General features: G+C 43.0%; 1 protein-coding gene and 1 long non-coding RNA gene across 12 annotated transcripts in view; one reads left to right on the top strand and one right to left on the bottom strand.

The window, feature by feature from the left end:
- On the top strand, positions 1 to 14,223 carry RNASEH1 (ribonuclease H1). 10 transcript variants are annotated; one of them, XM_039530974.1, is made up of 9 exons: positions 1 to 149; positions 757 to 819; positions 1,083 to 1,204; positions 4,304 to 4,498; positions 5,392 to 5,491; positions 6,208 to 6,262; positions 7,213 to 7,297; positions 10,111 to 10,235; positions 13,844 to 14,223. In XM_039530974.1, the coding sequence occupies exons 2-9, from the start codon at positions 770 to 772 to the stop codon at positions 13,928 to 13,930; spliced, it is 819 nt and encodes a 272-aa protein (XP_039386908.1). In that variant the 5' UTR covers positions 1 to 149; positions 757 to 769; the 3' UTR covers positions 13,931 to 14,223. The 10 variants fall into 10 exon arrangements, with proteins under 10 accessions (XP_039386908.1, XP_039386909.1, XP_039386913.1 ...); XM_039530975.1 differs by having other exon boundaries at positions 3 to 149; positions 760 to 819; XM_039530979.1 differs by lacking the exon at positions 1 to 149 and adding an exon at positions 364 to 522 and having other exon boundaries at positions 760 to 819.
- The window catches only part of LOC120401268, a 22,234-nt gene continuing 7,653 nt past the window's right edge, over positions 7,308 to 21,888 (bottom strand). The window contains exons 2-3 of one of the 2 annotated variants that reach the window (XR_005596361.1): positions 18,591 to 18,718; positions 7,308 to 7,523 (exon numbers count right to left, since the gene is read on the bottom strand). This is a non-coding gene — a long non-coding RNA (uncharacterized LOC120401268). Of the gene's footprint in view, positions 7,524 to 17,042; positions 17,179 to 18,590; positions 18,719 to 21,888 lie in introns of those variants that run through there. The other variant, XR_005596360.1, reaches the window with a different exon arrangement.

The following is a 21,888-nucleotide window of genomic DNA, read 5'->3' as shown; positions in this document are numbered from 1 at the left end:
CACGCAGCCAGTCTGGGGGCCGAAGCCGAAAGAGCAGCGCAGCGCCCAGCAGCTCTGCTCCGCCCCGCAGCGGCACGCCTGCGCCGGGAAGGCAGGAGGCCAGGGAGAGGGGCGGTTAGGCGGGGGGAACAGACGGGATTGCTGGGCAGGTGAGCGCGGCCTGACACGCACGCTGGGGCTGGGGCGGGGCCGGGGAGCTCAGCTCAGCTCGCACAGGGCGGGCGCGAGCCGAAACACGCGCTGGTTTGGAACGCTGGGTGGGACTTTGGGGCTCTGCCTGCGCTCTGCGGGGAGGGGTCCGACGCATAGAGACGTAGCGGCTCTAGCCTGCGTTGGGGGCGACCCGCGTTAATAAAAACGCGTGTTCTGCCAGTTTGGTCCTGTGCGGGCCCTGTAACGAGCCGCCTGCCCTTATCTGCCAGCCCTCGCTCGTCCAGCGAGTCCTGGAAGGAACTCTGGGCAATGCGCCTGCGCAGTCGGGGTTCGTACGCCGTAGAAGACGCTCGCCGAAGGAACGGGAAGGTAGCTGCATAGTGCACCTGCGCAATAGGGCTAAGCTAGCTAGATGTGAGGCCTCTGCATTGCGCCTGCGCAGTAGGCGGGGCCGTCGCCTTCTCAGAGGAAAGCGCCTGTGTGGGAGGCAGGTTGGTGGGTGGCTGTGGGTTCGAGGCTCAGGGCCGGTGGGGGCGAGCCGGGCGGCGGCGCCATGTTGCGGCGGCTGCTCGCGGCGCTCATTGACCCTTGTTTTGTCCCCAGCAGCGGGAGCAACATGTTCTACGCGGTGCGCAGAGGCAGGACGATCGGAGTCTATCAGACCTGGTGAGGGTGGCTGCTCCCGGGTGGTCCCCACGCCCATCCCGCCTGGGGGCTCCTCCCCGCACCGGCGGGGATCCTCCTCCCCTACTAGGCCTATCCGGGTTGGCTTCTTCAGCCCCTCACGTCGGGGCGCCGCGTCCCCTGCGCGGCCAGGGAGCCCAGGCTTCCCCGTCGGCCCGGGGTAGGAGGAGCCCGCGGGGTCCTGTCCCAGCTCTGGGGCCGCCCGGCTCCGCGCTGACGGCCCGCCTGTCGCTGCTGTGTTGTAGGGAGGAGTGCCGAGAGCAGGTGAACAGGTACCCGGCCGCCAGCTTCAAGAAATTTGCCAGCGAGGCCGATGCTTGGTCCTTTGTGGGCAGCGAGGCACGGCAGTCGTCATCCCATTCAGCAGGTAGTACCCCAGCAAGCCCCTTCCACCTTCCCTGCGTGGGGCAGTGTCTGTACAGGAACATACGTTTGGCAGGACCACCAGGGGTATCGAGTCTGGTGCCCTGCCGGGAACCCCATCACATATCTCCATGTGTACTTAGTGTTAGAATGCTGCGTATTGCGATGGGGACAGCGCCTGTCCCAAACAACTTACACTATAAGGCTATGTCTCCACTACGGACCGTACAGCTGTCCTTCAGACATGCCAAACCCATGGAGAAAATGCAGACATTAGGCTCGCTTTTGGCTTAATTGGCTTGTGAGTTGCTTGTTGGCTAGTTCTTTAGCTTGTTGCTTTTTTTTTTTTTTAAATCGACTCCTGCCAAACAATGGGGAAGAGAGAGAGTCAGGGGCGCACAGCGGGCCCACCACAGTCCAGACTGCAGGCTGGGGGGATTTAGTCACATAGAGTGTTGGGTTCTTAGGGATTGGCTTGTTTTGGCCTTGTTTTGAAATGGGATTAGCTCTGTGTTTCTCAAACTGGGGTCACCGCTTGTGTAGGGAAAGCCCCTGGCGGGCGGGGCCAGTTTATTTAATTGCCCCGTCTGCAGGTCCGGCTGATCGTGGCGGTTCGCTGCTCCGCGCCAATGGGAGTCGCTAGAAGCGGCAGCGAGTAAGTCCCTCAGCCTGCGCTGCTTCCAGTAGCTCCCATTGGCCCCGAGCAGCGAACCGCAGCCAGTGGGAGCCACGATCAGGCCCTGCCCACCAGGGGCTTTCCCTACACAAGCAGTGACCCCAGTTTGAGAAACATCGGATTAGCTTGATTTTTGACTTGTTGTGACAGTCAGAGTGCGTATTTACAGTCTGAAAGTTGGCAACTGTGCTGTACTGCTCTACGGTCTCCTGTGTAAACGCTCTTTGCCAGCAGAATAGAGCTCTTGCCAGCATAATTAAACTACCCCCAACAAGCAGCATTATCAGGAGCTCTCTGCACTGGCACTTTTGTCAGTGAAATTTGTGTCTGTTAGGGGTGTGTTTGGTTTTTTTCCACACCCCAACCAACAAAAGTGCTAGTGCAGACAAAGCCTAAGGTCTGGTCTACAGTTAAAAATTGGGTTGACCTAGCTACATCCCTGCTGGCTGTGAAAAATTTCACACCTGGAGTGATATACTTAGGTCGATCTCACCCTCTGTGTAGATCTAGGTCAGCTGCAGAATTCTTCCATTGCCCTTGGTACCATCTCTGAGAGGTGGATTAGCTACGTTGATGGGAAAACTCTTCTCTGGGTGTAGGAAGCACCTATGCTATAGCACTACAGTGACACAGCTGCAGCGCCATAGCTGAGCTGCCCTAGTGTGAACATACTTTTAGTATCAGACAAGAGACAGATGGATACCAGTACATGGGGAGTACAAATAAACAATGAGACTATATAGGTCGCCATGAGAAGCAGTGGTCTCAGCACGTTAAAGCTTCATTTTAAAAACCAGCTAGGTTTCTTGCCCTCACCACAATTGGAAGGCTGTTCTGAAACTAATGGGTGTTACTTCCGAAGCAACAGCAGGTAAAAATAGGGTATAATAGTCTGATTTTTCTGAGATACAGGCACCCCCACAACTCCCTCCATGCTCAGTATCTCTGAAACCATACCATGTTGTGTGGCATATATTATATTTTGCATCCTGTAACTCAGAGGTCCTCACTATGGGGTGTGCCTCCCTGGGGGGGCATGGAAAGTTCAGGGGAGCATAGTGGGGGGCCCAGGCTTGCCCTCAAGGGGGGCAGGGAAGGAGTACTGCCTAATCCTAGTGCTGGCCTGGCTTCCAACTGCGGTTCTCGGGGCATGGATAGATTCCATTACTGGTAAGGGAGGGGTGTAACAAAGTTTGGGGACCACTGTTATAACTGAGTGTAGATCGGTTGCTGTTGCATAGAAGGACTGCTGAATTACTGTCAGACAAGCTTCTTTTATCATTAAGTTAACTAAAATATTTCCATAAAATTTTCACTAATGTTATAGGGTGTTTAACAAGGCATGCCCTCTGCTCTTCTTCCACTGCACACAGAGAGCACTTGGAGACACGCTGATTGTAAACACAATGTGTGGTTTATTTACAGTGTTCCCCCTCACCAGCAGCATCTTATTTACAACAGCATATCATCTTTAACTCCCTAGGTCCAGGACAGGAAAGGTGGGAAATCTCTCTTGGGACTAATTCTGAGAGATTGGTTTTCTCTCACTAGCAGTTCTTGCCAGTGCCTTATCTACCTTCTGAGCTAATGAGTTAATTAGCCTTATAGCTCAATGCAGCCCATCCCCAATCTATCCATTAGTCACAACTGTAGTAGTCAGTTTTATATTCCAGGCAACTGATTGGAGATACAGTGACCAGAGTGGTAGTTCAGCTGCTGTTGCCCAGCACTCTGTCACTGGGTGGCATTTTCAAAAGGGCCCAGCACTGGCTTTTAATGGTGGTAGAGTTAAGGCAATGCTGAGTGCTTCTGAAAATCTGCGCAGAGCTCATGTATCTTCAGTATCTAGTAAAACATACAGGATAAGGAAAAAACTAATCCAAAGCCATCTTTGATATGTGAGGCATCGTTATTTACTATGCAACTTTAAGGCTCAGTCAAGTATTGAACTCCTCTTCTAAAATTGAATTTAATTATGCTACTGCTAAAATTGGTAATTGGAAATGAAAAATCTATTTTAATATATTTACTCCTGCTAAAAATATTGCCACAGATTAAAAAAAAAAATCTAGGAAACAGAAAAGCCAAATTGTAATATTAAAACATGAAGTTATGCTCAGCTATACACAATATAGAAAATACTACATGTGTGCAATGTGGCTAAGTTAATTTACGAACCTTAACAGCTGCATGTCCTGATTGCTGAAATTTAACATAGCATTAATGATGACTTGTACATTTATTTCTGTTCTCTTTTTTTAAAAAATTGTTGGGGATTAAAGGAATGCTGTGAAATTTAACTTGGTACTTCTGCCAGAATGTCTTCCCTAGTAGTTTAACAAATAACTTCTAATACTGCTACAATTAGGCATGCAAATTATAACTTAACTTTTATATTTGTATGTAATACTGTTTTTTTTCTGTAAGGTTTTAATGGCATATCTAGTTTAACACAAAAGAGTGACAGCTACTGGAATGAACTGGAGACAGCAAGCCCAAGTTACAGCACATGCAAGAGACCATATGAGCAGTCTTCGGAGGAAGAATCTAACAGAAAACATGTAAAATACAATGAGACATACTTGGCACCTTCAGTGAGCAAAGATAAATTCTCATATATGGGTAAGCCTCTTTGATGGGACTATAATTTATTGAAGTATACTTAATGAATATGAAGTATTTTAAACAGAGTATTTAACAAGTCCCTAAAGTTGCTGCTCTCACTAACAGCCAAAACCTGGTTCAAGTTGAAATTCTCTAGAGTGAAGAAGCTTTGGCATGTCTCTTTCTGTGAGAAGCCCTCAACTATTGCTGCTTGGTTTAACAGTGTAGATCTAACCTTTATGGTATGCCTGGAAGGTTATCTCCTCTTGCTGACATTTAGCCCCTAGTCCTCCCTAATGGGTGATCGAGGTAGGGCATTAAAGAAACTTTTATTTTTGTGTGTGGGAGAACTGGATATCTGAATGTAAGAATTACAGTTCTGGCTTTCTAATAGTAATGTTTAGAGTGCCTTCAGAGCAATAATAAATTTAAGTAATCTTATCATAAAGCATATTTTGAATATATAACACTAGTCATCATTACATGGCTTGATCTGGCCACTGTAGACAGGATGAAATCATGTTTTAACTGATATGGAATCGTGTCAGAGCCCTGAGTAAATACACTTGAGTGAACACATTTAAACATGTATTTTAACTTTTCATTGAGGCTGATGGCCATCTTAGAAAAATAAGATGGGATCTGGAGTTGGGGGCATGAAGCTCTTCCACACAATTTTGAGGCTTGGCAAAAATTGAAGTTCTTGTGAAAAAAGTTGGGGCTAAAATTATTTCATGGATTCTGCAGCAGTGCAAGATGATATACACCTATGTGAAGAGGTTGCTAGAACATTATTGGAGGAAATATAAATCTGTTAAACAATTTTCTGTATTTGAAAGAGGCTTATGCCTTTGAACAATTAAATTGTTTTGTGACATTTTAAATAGATTGCATGTATCCATCTCTTGCAGGTGACTCTGTAGTTGTTTATACAGATGGCTGCTGCTCAAGTAATGGGCGTCGTAAGGCACGTGCTGGAGTAGGAGTCTATTGGGGACCAGACCACCCTTTGTAAGTAATTTTGAGATCATAGTTAAATCATTTGCTGTACAAAAACTTACTAATATTGGTCTTGTGTAATTCATCACTTAAATTGTATGGCCTTTAAATTCAGCGACTTCAGAATGTGAAACCCAGTTACTTCATGCGTCTGACGAAGTGGGTATTCACCCACGAAAGCTTATGCTCCAATACGTCTGTTAGTCTATAAGGTGCCACAGGACTCCTTGTCGCCTTTTACAGATCCAGACTAACACAGCTACCCCTCTGATACTTACTTGACTGAGACTTTCTTTAATAATATCACCAAATTATATAAATAATGAGCTAGAAAGAGTAAACTCAGTTATTAAATTGGAATATTGAATATCAGCCATCACTGAGGGCAGAAATAAAGGTGCCTGTAGAGGTTAGAAATGTAGGCAAAATATAACCAGACTCAGCCTGGACAAATGCCAGGTAATATCTTTGGGAAGGTTTAATTTAGGCTCCCATTAAGTGCTTCCACAAGTTTTATATATAATTATATTAAAATGACCTCAACCTGGAGGTTCAACCTGCAGTAGGGACAGGGCCAAGCATGCCTAAATTTCAGATTAGTTGCCACTTAACTAAAATTTCCCCTTCAGGGGAAATTAAGTTTTTATGCCCCAATTCTACCTAATCTGTGGCTGTACACTCATGCAGTAGTGTGGACCACTAATGTATTTTGTGTCGCTTTTAAACAGAAATACTAGTGATAGGCTTTCTGGACGGCAGACCAACCAAAGAGCTGAAATACATGTAAGTTGTGGCGTTTTAAAATTGTTTTATACTTGTGGGAAAGAAGTGAGCACTATGACTCCACACAATTTAATCAGCTGCTAAAGCTCCCAGATATTTTCAGACATTCAATTTAGTTTTAGTAGGGCTCTGCTGTGGGGGATTTAGCAATGATACAAGTCAAGAAGGAAGCTGGTGATTCTGCTAACAGTATTTCTGCATAGGAGTTGGTAGAGTTGCTTTCTGGAACTCACATTGGCTTCTTCTCAGGGGTTTCTACCTCATAATGTTTGTATTTAGTTCTGTTCATCCTGTCTCAAGGAAGATAGCTCAGAAATAAAAAGGAGTTCAAAGACAAATGATGGCAAGACTTTTCTATGAAAGAGAACATTAGGACTGTTCAGTTTAGATATGAAGTGAATAACAGCAGGCATGATGGAGGTCTACAGAACAATATCTGGTGTAATGAAGATTAAAATGGTGCTCCCATTCGAAAGATAAGGATAATCCAATGAAATTGAAAGGTGACATTCAGAACTGATACAAGGAAATACTTTTTAGCACAATGCACAACTAACCTTTGAAATAATAAAATATCATTGATGTCAAGATCTTAAGATTCAAAACAGCATTAGACATTTATGTGAATAATCAGAACATCCACAGTTCTATTAGAGGAAAATAGCCAGGATATTAAACCCTCATGGTTGAAGGGATGAGCCAATCATTAGCTGGCAGGATTAAGAAGTTTCTTCTATGGACTAGTTATTCTATAATTGGCTACTCTGTCTTCTACCTTCCACTGAGGCATGTTGTATCCTGTCTCTGACAGACTTCTCGACTGTGGGACATCTGATACGTTACTGCAATTTTTGTCTGTCTTCACACTAAATTCTCTAGTTGTATTTCTTCTGTATGTATTTTTTTGTTCACAATCTTCTGAATTATGATTATTGAAACACTTCCTTTAGGCAGCCTGCAAAGCAATAGAGCAAGCAAAGAGTCAAAACATCAAGAAACTGGTTCTTTACACTGATAGCAAGTTCACTATAAATGGTAAGTTAACGATTTCAGCTCTGCTGTGCATTGAATGTAGAACACATACCTTCATTGTATAAGCCCCACAAATCTGTTTCTGTAAAATAGTTTGCGTTTTTTTTAGATGGTGTATAGGGAAGGGATTATGCATAACTCATTTCAATTCCCAGTAATAGCAGGGAAAAGGACTCCAAGAACACCCTGCATAGCTTGCCAAAATCACATCCACTTTTTGTATCAGACTCTGGAATAGACAAGATACCTAGTTTAGCAACTGATGTAGGAAATAATTTTAAAATATCAGATACTGAACGTCTCTAATAAAGGATTTTCTGGAAAGTTCAGGATGCAATATACAAAATGGTGTATGAATTTTCAAACGAAACCCTATAAATGTATGCTGTATATCTGAAAATGGCCAGCAAAGTAGTACTGTATTAGGAAACTGCCTGTTCTCTCCTCCCCCCTTGTTCTTGTATCAAAGTTTAAAAAAAAAACAAAAAAAAACACACACACAACCCTGAAACACTTCAAGATTGTTCTGCTTGTTTTTACCTCTAGAAATGTTATTCAAGTCTATTCTTCCCTGGTTTAAATGGAAGACTGCTGGAGGGTGGTGTCTCCCAATGTATATTGTGAGATTTCACCTTAAGTGTTAATGTTGAATTTTTACAAGACCACCTATAAGTAATAGGCAGTGGAGTTAATGTGTTCTCTAATAGACTAAACCCCTTTTTCCCCACTTAGTTACTCAGCTTGCAGTCCCTTGTGGTTTATAATTTTGGAGTATAGGTATAGCCTGAATTTCTAACATGAAAGCAGATGGAGAAAAACATTTAGGTCTTTTATGTGAAGCAAAAGGCACAATTGCATCTTGTTCTTCGCAGGTCACTTCTAACAGACTGGATCCCAGAGTACTTTTTAATTTTTGTTGTAGTCTGAGCACAAGCTCTTTATGGGAACTCCTGAGATCTAATAAACTAATAGTCACTGTGTTTGGCAAGTCAATTTGTCTGCCTCAGTTTCTCCCATTGTAAAATGTGACTGCTGGCTTTTGGGATGAGTTGATCTATTTAAGTGCTTTCAAGACAAAGTTTGTATGTGCTTAATGATTTAGGTACAGTATCGAGTCTGGCTTCCTTGTTGCTCAGATAATTGAGTGAGATTTGTGTAATTGGTTTTTATCTATACTTTCCCAAAATTAGGGAGGCTCTTGGGCAGAACAAAGACTTTATATGATTTTTGCATTGCAGGTGAGAGAACTTTAATCTGTTTTTCCCTCAGAGCATGAGCCAGCAGCTCAGAGGGCAAATGAGCTGGAAGTAATTTGATGCCTCCTCTAGGAGGCGATGCCCTCACCCTGGAGAGGCCAAGGAGCTACTGGACAGGGAAAGGGGGATGCTTGGATGGAAGTAGTAGTCCAGGAGCTGTCCTGTTTTCCCACTGTCTTAAACTCTGGTAGCTCCCACTTCTATGAGGGAGAAAGTGGAGGGAGGTTCCTAATAGCATTGGCCCCAGAAAGTGGAAGAGTTGCTAAGCAAGGGCTCAGTGGACCAGGGAATTAAAACCAGCAAGGAGGCAGAAGAGATGGGGAAGAGAAGAGTGGGTGGGAAAGAGGAATAATAGATCCATTAAGTAATCTGTTTCCTTCCACTTCAGTTGCCCCACCAGGGGGCAACCAGTTCATACAAATATGGGGATGGGACTGGTTATGGGAGCTTTTGGTCTGGCTTCCTGGACAGAGTCCTTTAGTGGAATGAGAATTAACAGCTCAGTTTGTTCATACTGCCAGGCATAAAGTGGCCAATTCTATTCTGGTAACTATTTCATTAGTACACTTGTTTAATGAAGGGCTCTCCTGTCTTGGACAAATTGACTGTTAATTATTTCTTTGACCAGTAGTAGATGACTTTCTAACTCTTAATTAAAATATTGTTACTTTTTCTCAATGACTTCTAGGTTTGTTACGGTTCATGTTGTTCTGAATGTGTTCTGCTGTATGCCTTCTTTTTTAGGTGTTTATCCATTCCCACCATATGTGCGCCTCTTCTGACCTTCAAATAAAATAAGTTAGTAAAGCTCTAGTTAGAGCTGCACACTGTTAACTCTACTGGCAAACAGACCCTCAACTTCAGTTTATTGCAGTTCGCCTGGTAAACTTGCACTTAAGTGCATCTAAACTCATGTATTATGCTCACAAATGGTGAGCATCAGTACCAGTCAATGGGGAAGCATAGGTGTAAGGACACATGCTGGAAAGAGACAGTCATTCTGAAAGACTGTATTAGAGAATGAAATCAGCATGTTTCACAGATTGCCACCTGTGCCTTTAATGCAGTTGTGGAGAAAGTTAGTAACTGATAGCTGTATGGTCTTGTAGCATTAAAGTCATTGGGAGTGGGACCATGCCCATAGTCTGTAGAGATAACAGGAAGAACAGTAGCTCTAGAGTAAATATAAAGCATGTTACGGGGATAATGACTAAGACGAAGATTTTTGTCATGGGTATTTTTTAGAAAGTCATGGGACAGGTCGCGTGCAATAAACAAATTAATGGAAGCCTGAGACCTGTCCCTGACTTTTACTTAAAAAAAAATACCCTGCTGAAGTGATTAGTGTTTGGTTCTGATCTTTACATGGCAAGGATTTGAAAAAAAGATAAAACTTCCTAAATAACTTCCTTTTAAAGGCATGGTCATGGATAATCTTCCTATGCAGTAGCCACAAGTTATTTACATTCTTGCTGAATTTTAAAAATATATCCAGTTTGTATTTGTATTTAGAAACTGTAACTATCTTCCAATAAAACATATTAATTTGTTTTTCCATAGGTATAACAAGTTGGGTAGACAACTGGAAAAATAACGGCTGGAGAACAAGCACAGGAAAAGATGTAATAAATAAAGAAGACTTTGAAAGACTTGATAAGCTTTCAGAGGGAATGGAAATTCAGTGGGTGAGTAATTTGGTGGTGTTAATTGTGACTGAATAAGCTCTACTAACTTAGTTACTTTTGCTTCTAAAAATATTGTATACGTTTTCACAAATAGGAGTATCATAAGGAATTTTAATAAACATAAAACTACCATGAATCCACATAAGTACCAGGAAAATTATTAGCTCCATCCAAAATAATCAAGATTCTGTTACCAAGAAATACACATAAAAGGATCTAGTAGATCCTATCAAACAATATACTTAAACATTTGCTCATATATTGCCCACCAAGAAAATCACCACAGTTAAATCTCTAGGGTATTTCCAGGAAAAAGGAGCAAAGCTCAGATCTAAACTAAAATACTGAGAAACTAACAGAGGATGGTTAGATCTGAAGGTCAAACATTTAAGAATTCTTAAATTAGTTTTCAGGGTGTGTAACTTGATACAGTAAAACTTTTTTTACTTTAGCAGAACTGAAATGTGTCAGAATCCAGCAGGGTGCAAAACAAACTAACTCAGATTTTCTGTGGTATATTCAAAGCTTTTCCAAGAATATTAGAAGCATGAATATGGCAGTCCTTAGAAAACCCATGTTAGCTCTCAATTTGGTAAGAACGCTATCTCAAATGTAGAAGTAGGATACAGTAACTTTTTGCCGAGTAACTAGTTATATTATTTTAAATTGAGTCTGTAACCTTTAACTCTTCTAGTAGAAATAAATGCAGCATTGAGAAGAACTTATTGTCCCCATAGCTACCTTTCTAATTATTCTAAATTTGCCTGTAACCTTCCAGAGATACCTAACTCGGAATCAAATCTCTGCACCATTGCCTTTATGGCTAGTGAAACAGAATCCAAGGAAATAACCATTAAGTAATCCCTACAAAACAATACAGTGGGCATAAGTGGAGGCTTTATACTTCTCATGGGGGATTTTCCTAAAGGAAGTTCCTTCCCTTATTGTACTTTTGCTGTCATTCAAATACTCCACTGATGTATTCTGTTCAGATGTCAAAGGCTGACTAGATCTTGTCTCACTAGTAGAAATATAAGCTCCGGGTTGCAGTTAAGCAAACAACTGTACTGAACTAAAATTTAAATCTTTTTGTCTTTTTATCTAACTTCCCCTGGCTATAAACAAAACAAACTTCCAAATACAGCAGAAAATCCATCTGACAGTGGCTGGAGCACTGTATTCTGGCACTTCAGGGAGGGAGTCTTGTCTTTATAGGCTTCCACTCTACACTCCCTCTCCAGTAGTGCTGCATTGGGAATAGAATTGGTGGAACTGTTAAAATCTGAACAGAACAAATCACCACAATAAGAGGAGCACAGAGTCTTGTGGCACCTTATAGACTAACAGACGTATTGGAGCATGAGCTTTCGTGGGTGAATACCCACTACACCGACGAAAGCTCATGCTCCAATACGTCTTAGTCTATAAAGTGCCACAGGACTCTTTGCTGCTTTTGCAGATCCAGACTAACAAGGCTACTCTTCTGATACTTGACACAATAAGGGCTAGTCTACACTTACCAGCCGGGTCGACGCGGTGAGTTCGACTTCTCGGAGTTCGAACTATCGCGTCTAATCAGGACGCGATAGTTCGAACTCCGGAAGCGCCGGGGTCGACTCCAGTACTCCTCCACTGCAAAAGGCGGTGGCGGAGTCGACCTTGGAGCCGCGGACTTCGATTCCGCGGCGTCTGGACGGGTGAGTAGTTCGAACTAGGGTACTTCGAATTCAGCTACGCTATTCACGTAGCTGAACTTGCGTACCCTAGTTCGACCCCCGCTCTTAGTGTAGACCTGCCCTAAGAGGAGTATCCTGTGCTAGTCTGAAAACCAGACAGTGCTGCATTTCATGAACTTGGCACTTAAGTGAGAGCTGAGAATGTTGTTGGGTTTGAGAAATGGTGGCAGAGCTTATATTATGGCCTTTGAGTGAGACTACCATATGTAAGAGGTAAATGGCTTATTTGAGTTACGTGGAGTCTGGTGGCACCTTAAAGACTAACAGATTTATTTGGGCATAAGCATTCATGGGTAAAAAGCCACTTCTTCAGATGCATGGGGTGAAAATTACACATGCAAGCATAAATATACTGGCACATGAAGAGAAGCGGGTTACCTTACAAGTGGAGAACCAGTGATGACAAGGCCAATACAGTCAGGGTGGATGTGGTCCACTCCCAATAATTGATGAGGAGGTCTCAATACCAAGAGAGGACCTACATGTCTCCAGCTTCCATCCAGGACACATCACATGATCCATTGTCTACAGCCAAGCTCTAAGATACAACCAAATTTGCTCAAATCCTTCAGACAAAGACAAACACCTACAAGATCTTTATCAAGCATTCTTAAAATTACAATACCCACGTGGGGAAGTGAGGGGACAGATTTGACAGAGTTAGACAAGTACCCAGAAGTCACCTACTACAGGACAGGCCCAACAAGGAAAATAACTTACAGCTCCCAGCTAAAACCTCTCCAGCATATCATCAGTTATTGGGAGTGGGCCACACCCACCCTGCCTGTATTGGCCTTGTCATCACTGGTTCTCCCTTCTCTTCATGTGCCAGTATATTTATGCTTGTGTCTGTAATTTTCATTCCATGCATCTGAAGAAGTGTGTGTTTGTTTTGTTTTTTTTTAACCCATGAAAGCTTATGCCCAGTTAAATCCCTTTTTCTTTAAGGTGCCACCGGACTCCTCGCTGTTTTTGTGGATACAGACTAACACAGCTACCCTTCTGTTATTTGAGCCAATAAATTCTAGGCTGCTCCTGGATCACTGAGTTCATCTGCAACTGGTGTAGTAACTTTTTACTTCTAGTCTAGACCTCAACCAACTATATGCCTTTGTTGCCTCAGGGTGACAGCGCCACGTGTTGCTGCACATGTGCTATATTTTGAGATCACTTGAAAAATGAAGCTAGTACTGAATACTGCTCTTAACTTGTTTAAGAAGGGTTTCATGTCAGCAGCATGTGTAGCTAGTGCTCCAGGATTTAAGGAGAGTGTTCAGGGTGTTGATTTTAGCCAGGAAAGCCCTTTCTCTCTGCTGGTGTTATAGTGCAGTAGTTGTACTCCTGTTAGAAGCCTCCACCCATTTATGTTCATCACGGGTGTTCTCCATGATGAGTCCTTGATTTTAGAACTTTTTACTCCTCTTGCTTCTACTGCAAGAACCTCTGTGCAACCTTCTGGACATAATGCAGAGCCCATCTTTCCCCGCACCTTCAAACCTCTGGGGAGGGAAACGGCTACAGGTTGAAAGGTTTGGGTGTATAATTGCTAATGCATATTAAGTGTAGGTTTGGCGGGGGGGGTTGCATTAGAAATGTATGGAGTTGGCACTCAGCATTGGATATCTGCTTATCGAGGCTTACCTACATTTTAATAAATAAAATGAGGCTCTAACTCTGAGATAGGAACCAGTTAAAATAATCTAGCTGTGAGAAGCCCTACTATATGTAGAAGCAATTACTTAATGTTCTAGAGAGGTGCTGTTATACTTGGGATTAATAAAGACTGACCAGGTGATCAGATTTGGTGTGGTCTCTTGACTATTTGAATCTTGGTAGTGTGACTCAAATAACTTTAGACTTATCTCTCAACAGATGCACGTTCCTGGTCATGCTGGCTTTACAGGAAATGAAGCAGCTGATAGACTTGCAAGAGAAGGAGCTGGAAAACAAAACTCCTAGCATGCTATCATGACTAGAAAACTTCATTCTTGCTAACTAAAGACTGTTTAATCCATAAGACAGACTCTCTTTTCAGTATGAAAACTTCCAGTTGGAATTGTTCAAAATAAGTTAATTTAAACTTTGTTATAATTATACTTACCTTATTTCTGGTTTAAACATTTTAAATATACGCTGTCCTGTATAAACACACCTACTTTTTTAGGGTGTTCAGGTTACTTGGTTAATCACTGCTTTGTTGGTAGAAGCTTGTTTTAACAATTAACTGAACATTAAAATATTGGTAAAAGAAAGGTGTCCAGTGTTTTTAGTCCCAGTTGCCACAGTGCCTGTTAAGAATTTTTTTAGATGTTCCATAATGGAGATAAAACTTTGGGTTTTACAAAGTATAATTGTTTCAAAAAGTTTATGAAGGGAAATCTATTACAATCTGAATGCTAGACAGATGTTGGTTTTTCCCTTTACCAAAAGTACTGAAATAAATTTAAACTTGAGAAGTTTGATAGTATATTTATAAGCAAATAGTGTAGAAAAGACCAAAGTGCAGTGGTAATTATTTGAACTGCATAATCCTATAAAACATAACTTTCCCCAACTGCACCTCCTCCAATGCTAACAGGTACACCTCTATCTCAATATAACGCTGTCCTTGGGAGCCAAAAAAATCTTACCACATTATAGGTGAAACCATGTTATATTGAACTTGCTTTGATCCACTGGAGTGCGCAGCCCCTCCTCTCCCCCCCCACCCCTCCCGAGCACTGCTTTACTGTGTTCTATCCAAATTCATGTTATATCGGGTGGCATTATATCGAGGTAGCCGTGTATTTGTTTGTATGTTTGCTTGTAAGAGTATTATGGATGTAAATATTGGTTAAAAAAGTTAACTGGTTAAATGATTAAAATTACATTGTTTAACCGGTTAACTATTAACCGAGGTTGCTCAGGTGGGCAGGGGCTGGGGTCCTGCTGGGGCTGCGGGCCTAGGCCCTGCTCCAGGCTGCCACAGGCGCCCGCTGTGACAAGGGCTGGGGTCCCGCCAGCCCGACATGGATCCGTGTGGCTGACCCAGCATGGCCAGCCGGCCGCCATGGTAAATGGTTACGGTCTGGTTAACTGTTAACGGTAAGTCTAATGCTTACTGGTTAACTTTTTACATCCTAAAGAGTATCCATATAAGCTGCTGTAAAGTGTGAGTTTGTCCAGACTTGCAGAGGTAACAATCAACAAGCCGGGAAGCATTAGACATGCTTCCTTTTCCAGCCACTTGAATTTCAAGTCCTCTGTAGACTTTGCTTCCAGCTTCTTCCTGAAGCAACCTCTAACTGGCCCCTAATCAGCTATTGCCATCACAAGATGGGCTCCTGAGTGACTTCATACTGAAAACTGCCATGTTGACTGTTGCATTGTCTTACACCTGTTCACTGAGAGTGATGGTTTCACACTCGAATCCATGTGCATTCTGGTGACTTTCATGCTGATTAGTGTCTTCTCTACATATAACCATATGGTCTGACATACTACTTGATTCCTGCTTTTTTGCCTGCTTTTGTGAATTTCTTCCTGTGCCACATTTATTTGAGTTCCCGTTGTTTTTTCTGCTTCTCTAGCACCACCATGCTTTTAAGTTATTTTCCTGCTTTCTTTTCCCTTCTTAAACCTTTGTAATTTTTGTTCTGTTTCCCTCTCCCCTATGCCTGTCCCATTCTTCTTTCCCCATGAAGAAGAATTTAACACATTCTACTCTTTCTGTTCCTTGTCCCATCGTGCTCACCCCCTCTCTTGCTGCACTGACATATGTTAACCCTATTCTTGCCTCATTTCTATTTTTTCCTCTCTCTACCTATGATCTGATTCTGCTGACCCCATTCCGGTTGATTTCCTTTCTTTCAGTCCTGTTGAAAACATACTTTACTGCTCACAATCTCTTTATAAACGTAGCAAAGAGTCCTGTGGCACCTTATAGACTAACAGATGTATTGGGAGCATGAGCTTTCATGGGTAAATACCCACTTCATTGGATGCATGACAATCTCTTTATATATTGCTGTCTACCATCGGCTCTGTTTTCATGGCCATTCTTCCATACCAGCCTCCTTTTTTTTGCCCATATATGTTACCCTCTTAAGATGCATTTGGCTCTTGTTTCTAGCCCCTTCCTGTACCAGCTTCCCACACCCCTTCCCCCCCCCCCCCCTCTTAAGTGCAGTCTGACTCTTCCCTTCTTTCCCCTGCCCTTAGTGGAATCCTCCATCCCATCCTAGCTTCACTTTCTGACTCTCCCCTGTTTTCCCCTATATTATTTGAAGCTATTTAGGTTTCAGTTTGTTGCTCTGACGCTAAAGCTTTTCCCCTCCTTTCCTCTTTCTGATATTCAGTAGTGTATTGACGCTTAGCCACCAACTCGGTCATTCACTTGATGTGTTCTGACCATTGCCACTTTTCCTGGGCATTGGTTGTTCCCCCTCAACCTTGAGACATGCAGCTTTATTCACCTTTTTGTCTTTTCCCTCTCAATAGTAGCAGGGGATCCTCTACAGCTGCTTCCTCTGTTGTATTACTGTCGCTTTGATTCTTTTCCCATCTGAATTCCACCTCTTTTATGCTAGCATTTTAGTAAGTACAGAAATGCTTTTCTTTACAATATCAATTATTTTTTTAAATCCTATATTCTTAGAATTTTATACAATATGAAAAATTATCTTCATGTGACGTGGGCTGTGGGAGTTTTGTCCCAATTCCAATCATTGGTATAAGCCGAACCAGTCACTTCTAGTATAGATGGGCAAAGATACTCATTTTGACCCTGGTTTCAAGTGGAATAAGTGCAAGCTCCACTGCTTGGAATAGCTTTGCCTTCCTCTGCTTGGATTATACCATTTCAACTACATGGATAACTATAAAGGGGAAAATCTCCAGTCTAGTCAAGGCCTTTATTAAACTCAGGTGTAGAGTTCCCTGTGTGGTGTCTTGGTGATACATTAAACATTTACTTTCAAACTAAGCAAATTTCTTACTTTACTGTAGGCTTTGATGGGTAAACTAGTCTTTTCCTGCATCACAAATCACTCTCAGTAGCCCAGGTTCAGCATGCCCAATTATAGCTTCATACCTGTGCAGCTGGAGTACCTTTAAATGGATTTACATGGGGGTCACTTGAGGGTAATGGAGGCTTCAGAGGTGTATTGCAGGGTTGTATGTGGCCTGCAGAATTTCTGCTGGTGTTCATGGTTCATCGGACAGTTTAGCTGTTGAACCACAGGCCTTATGGTTACCAGTTCAGAAAAACACAAACCGAGTCTATTTAAATTGATGTGACAGTGGGTTTAAGAACCCTAGTCTAATAGCAGTCACTTCTCGGGTGAAAATTCAGCCATATGTATTGAAAGTTTAATTCCAGCTTAAGTTTGTCAGGGAGCATTTATAAAAGTCTCTAATTACATCCACCACTTAATTTTACTGGATTAATGAACACTCTATGCTTCCTCAGTTCCAAGTTAAAATAATGTTATGCCTGCAAAGTAAGCACTCAACAATTGGGAAATCTCAGAATTAAGGTTGCCATTGTAATCTTACTTTGGTCCCCTTATGTGTAGGCAATGACCAGTTCCTAAATTTTCTATGTTACCCCCCCCCCCATCCAGGACATTCTATCCAAGTGAATGCCACCCTGAAAATTTGGTTGGACTCTTTCCCTGCCTCTGCTTCAAAAATTTTTGTATAATGCTGGGCAAGTCACTAAAACCATGGAAAAGTCCATGAATAAATAATTTAATAGTAGGCCTAGGATTTAGATGGTGGGCTGTAAATAAAGCCAAAGTTGCACCTTGAGCAATTAATAGAACTAATGGAAATATGGAACAGCCACCTATATAGTTACCACTGTCTGTCCATCCTGTGCACTGAATGTGGCAGGGATCCTGTGGCAAAAACAATGTGACCATGTAAGTGAAAGTCATATGTACACAAGGGGACCAAATAAAGATGGAACAACCTTAATTCTGGGATTTCTTAACTTTTGAATACTTGACTTTGCATACTTTACTATAGGTTTATGTAATTATATGGGAGGGGAGAAGGCCTTTCTGAGGAATCAGCAGCACTCTATATTTATACTGTGTATAACAAGCACAAATGCTTCCAAGCATCTCTTCTACAGTAGTATTTCTACCTTTTTTTCTTCATCCATCAAACATCAATCTGTAGTGGGACTGCAGAGGTGTTAATAGGCCACTCTACATTGAGTGGCCCCTTAGATATATATTAACTGCTTCTGCTAACCAATCTGTTCCACTTTGTATTTAGCTGACCCATGGAGTACCTTTCCCAGACCCAAAGAAGAGCTCTAGGGCTCAAAAGCAAGATACCTCATCGACCTTGCCTCCCCAGTGATTAGTTTGTGATGTTGGAGAGTTGCTAGAGGGGATTTTGTGTATTACACCTGCAGTATATGCAGGCTCCAATTTTGAACACTGCAGGCTGCACATCATAGCCATTTGGAATTTCACAACAACAGTGTAAATAGACCTCTCATCCTACTCCAGACCCACAGGCCCCTGCTGCTGGAGCTAAAAGAGAATCTCTGGTATCATTGAAAGGCCAAGGAGACACAGATATGAGGCCCTTGATTTCACTGAGCAAATAGCAGTAGTACACTTACAGTTCTACAGCAGCGTTCATCCAAGATTTCAAAGCACTTTACAGACATCAATTCTAACCCCATCCCTGCAAGCATTATCTTCCTCAGTACACAGATGGGAAAACTGAATGAGAGTGATGTTAAGTAACCTGAGGAGGGGAGACAGGGAGGGGATGTATAAGGTGAATCTGAGATAAGGTCAGGATTGTAGAATTGTACATAGAAATGTAGAACTGGAAGGGACCTTGAGAGGTCATCTAGTCCATTTCCTTGCACTGAGGCAGGACCAAGTAAACACAGACCACTCCTGGCCAACCTGTTCTTTAAAACCTCCAATGGCAGGGATTCCACAACTGCTGACTGAATTTTGTGGATGAATTGGGGCACACCAGTAAGTGGACAAAAGCATTCCACTCTCTGATTAAGTAAAGTTTATTGAATACCTAATTAAGCAACTATGAACCATTAACAGCACTCTAAGCTTATGCAGTCCTAGCAGCAAAGTCCCACAATGGAGCTGGCCAAGCACCAGAATGAGGCCTCTGGGTCTGCATCAACGGATCTTGATGGTGGCCTGTGAAAAAGTCCCACAGAGTGCCAAACTTCTCACAGTCTGTCTTTTATACTCTGCTGTGTTGTCTTAGCAACCACACTGTTTGTGCACTTTTCCTATATTCTCTGGAACTGTCACTCTCTTCCTTACTACGTTCTTGCCCCCTTCCTATGAGCTAGTTCTAACCAGTCTCAGACAGTTTTACCATGAGCTGTTGTAACCTAGCCTGCCCTCCTCCCCAAGTTCCATATCCTCACCCAGGCGCCCAAGAACACCGGGGGGAGGGAGCCTCCGGGCACCCAGCCACGCCACTCCACTCCAGAGGATGGCCAAAGCAACAGAAGGCTGTCATTCAAACAGTTTTGATTTGTAGTGTGGCTACAATAAGCAATGTGGCCTTGTCCTTCCCTCCTCCTCCACTCTACCCCACCGGGGCTACCTTGTCAGTTATCTCACTTTTTGAAAAAAAAAATTAATAAAGAATGCATGGTTTCAAAACAATAGTGACTTTATTTCCTTTGCCAGCTGTGATCGAAGTGGGGAGGGTGGTTGGCTTACAAGGAATTAAAATCAACAAAGGGGGCGGGTTTGCATCAAGGAGAAACATACACAACTCTCACGCGGTAGCCTGGACAGTTATGAAACTGGTTTTCAAAGCCTCTCTGATGTGCAGCACGCCTAGCTGTGCTCTTCTAATCACCCTGGTGTCTGGCTGCTCAAAATTGGCCGCCAGGTGGTTTGCCTCAACCTCCCACCCCGCCATAAACATCTCCCCCTTACTCTCACAGATATTTTGGAGTACACAGCAAGCAGCAATAACAATGGGAATATTGGTTACGCTGAGGTCTAACCTAGTCAGCAAACAGTGCCAGCGAGCTTTTAAATGTCCAAAGGCACATTCTACCACCATTCTGCACTTGCTCAGCTTATAGTTGAACTGCTACTTACTACTGTCCAGGCTGCCTGTGTACCGCTTCATGAGCCATGGGAGCAAAGGATAGGCTGGGTCTCCAAGTATAACTATTGGCATTTCAACATCTTTTCTGGTCTGAGAAGTAAGTCCCTTCTTGCAGCTGTTCAAACAGCCTGGAGTTCCTAAAGATGTGAGCGTCATGCACCTTTCCTGGCCATCCCACGTTGATGTCGGTGAAATGTCTCTTGTGATCCACCAGTGCTTGCAGCACCATTGAGAAGTACCCCTGGCGGTTTACGTACTGGTTGGCAAGGTGGTCTGGTGCCAAGATAGGGATATGCGTTCTATCACCCCACTACAGAGAACCTCATTGCAGCAAAGCCACCCACTATGACCTGCACATTTCCCAGACTCACTACCCTTGATAGCAGAACGTCAGTGATTGCATTGGGTACTTGAATCACAGCAGTCCCCACAGTAGATTTGCCCACTCCAAATTGATTTCCGATTGACTGGTAGCAGTCAGGCGCTGCAAGCTTCCACAGGGCTGTAGCCACTTGCTTCTCAACTGTCAGGGCAGCTCTCATCTTGGTATTCCTGCACTTCAGGGCGGGGGAAAGCAACTCTCAGAGTTCCAGGAAAGTGGCCTCACACATGTGAAAGTTTAGCAGCCACTGCGACTGCAACATACCTGCAACACTATGCAGTCCCACCAGTCTGTGCTTGTTTGCCTGGCCCTGAATTGGCATTCCACTGTATCAAACAGCCCCAGTGTTGCCATGATGTCACAATTGCCACATCCCGTGCTTTCAGGAACATCTGTATCCATGTCCTCCTCACAGTCGTCCTCGTGCTGCCGTCTCTTAGCTGGGTTCTGCACATACTGCAGGATAATGTGCGAGGAGTTTACAATGCTCACAACAGTAGTGGTGAGCTGAGCGGGCTCCGTGCTTGCTCTGCAATGGCGCCTGCACTGGTAACCCAGGAAAAAAGGCCCCAAATGATTGTCTGCAGTTGCTTTCACAGAGGGCAGGAGGGAGACAAACTGACGACATGTACCCAAAACCATCTACGACAATGTTTTTGCCCCATCAGGCATTGGGAGCTTAACCCAGAATTCCAGTGGGCAGCAGAGACTGCGGGAACTGTGGGATAGCTGCCCACAGTGCACCGCTCTGTGAGTCGATGCTAGCCATGGTTCTGAGGATGCTCTCCGCCGACTTAATGCACTTAGTGGGGACATACACAATCGACTGTATAAAATCAATTTCTAAAGATAGACTTCTATAAAATGGACCTAATTTCGTAGTGTAGACATACCTTTACCATACACAACTGTCCATGCTACTTTGTTTCCTAATACAAATAGGAACATTAAGATGATATTTTCTGCTAATGTCAAAGCACACACTTAGTTCCATTATCTCCTTTAGTTATTTGCACAGTAGAATTTAAAAACATATCTTCCTTCAGGTTAGTGCCCTGCCACATACAACTAACTATATATCAGTGCTTTCTAGCCAGCATTTGCTCTCAGCATCTGTATTACATGTGAAAAAATTAGTGCAGTCACTGAATGAAGCACCATTCCAGAATACGCATTGAAAATGTAACTGATGAAGCATGTCAAGTTGTTCCAGTTAGGAGTGAATGTGTTTGCTTTAAAAAATATCATTGGAGAAATGATCAACTTTTACATAAAATACAGAGAAAAACTGAATTCCAAAAATAAGATTTTTAATCTGGAACCCCAGCCTCTCCAAAATACCCCAAACTCTTGTATTATTTCCTTTAATTTCTTAAACTGAATGTAACAAAACATAAAACCTAAAAACCAGATGGCCTGATGCCAA

The sequence above is a fragment of the Mauremys reevesii genome, linkage group 3, assembly GCF_016161935.1.
Source record: "Mauremys reevesii isolate NIE-2019 linkage group 3, ASM1616193v1, whole genome shotgun sequence".
Lineage (NCBI taxonomy): Eukaryota > Metazoa > Chordata > Testudines > Geoemydidae > Mauremys > Mauremys reevesii.
Note: the sequence above shows the minus strand (reverse complement) of the source record. Positions and strands in the feature narration are given on the sequence as shown.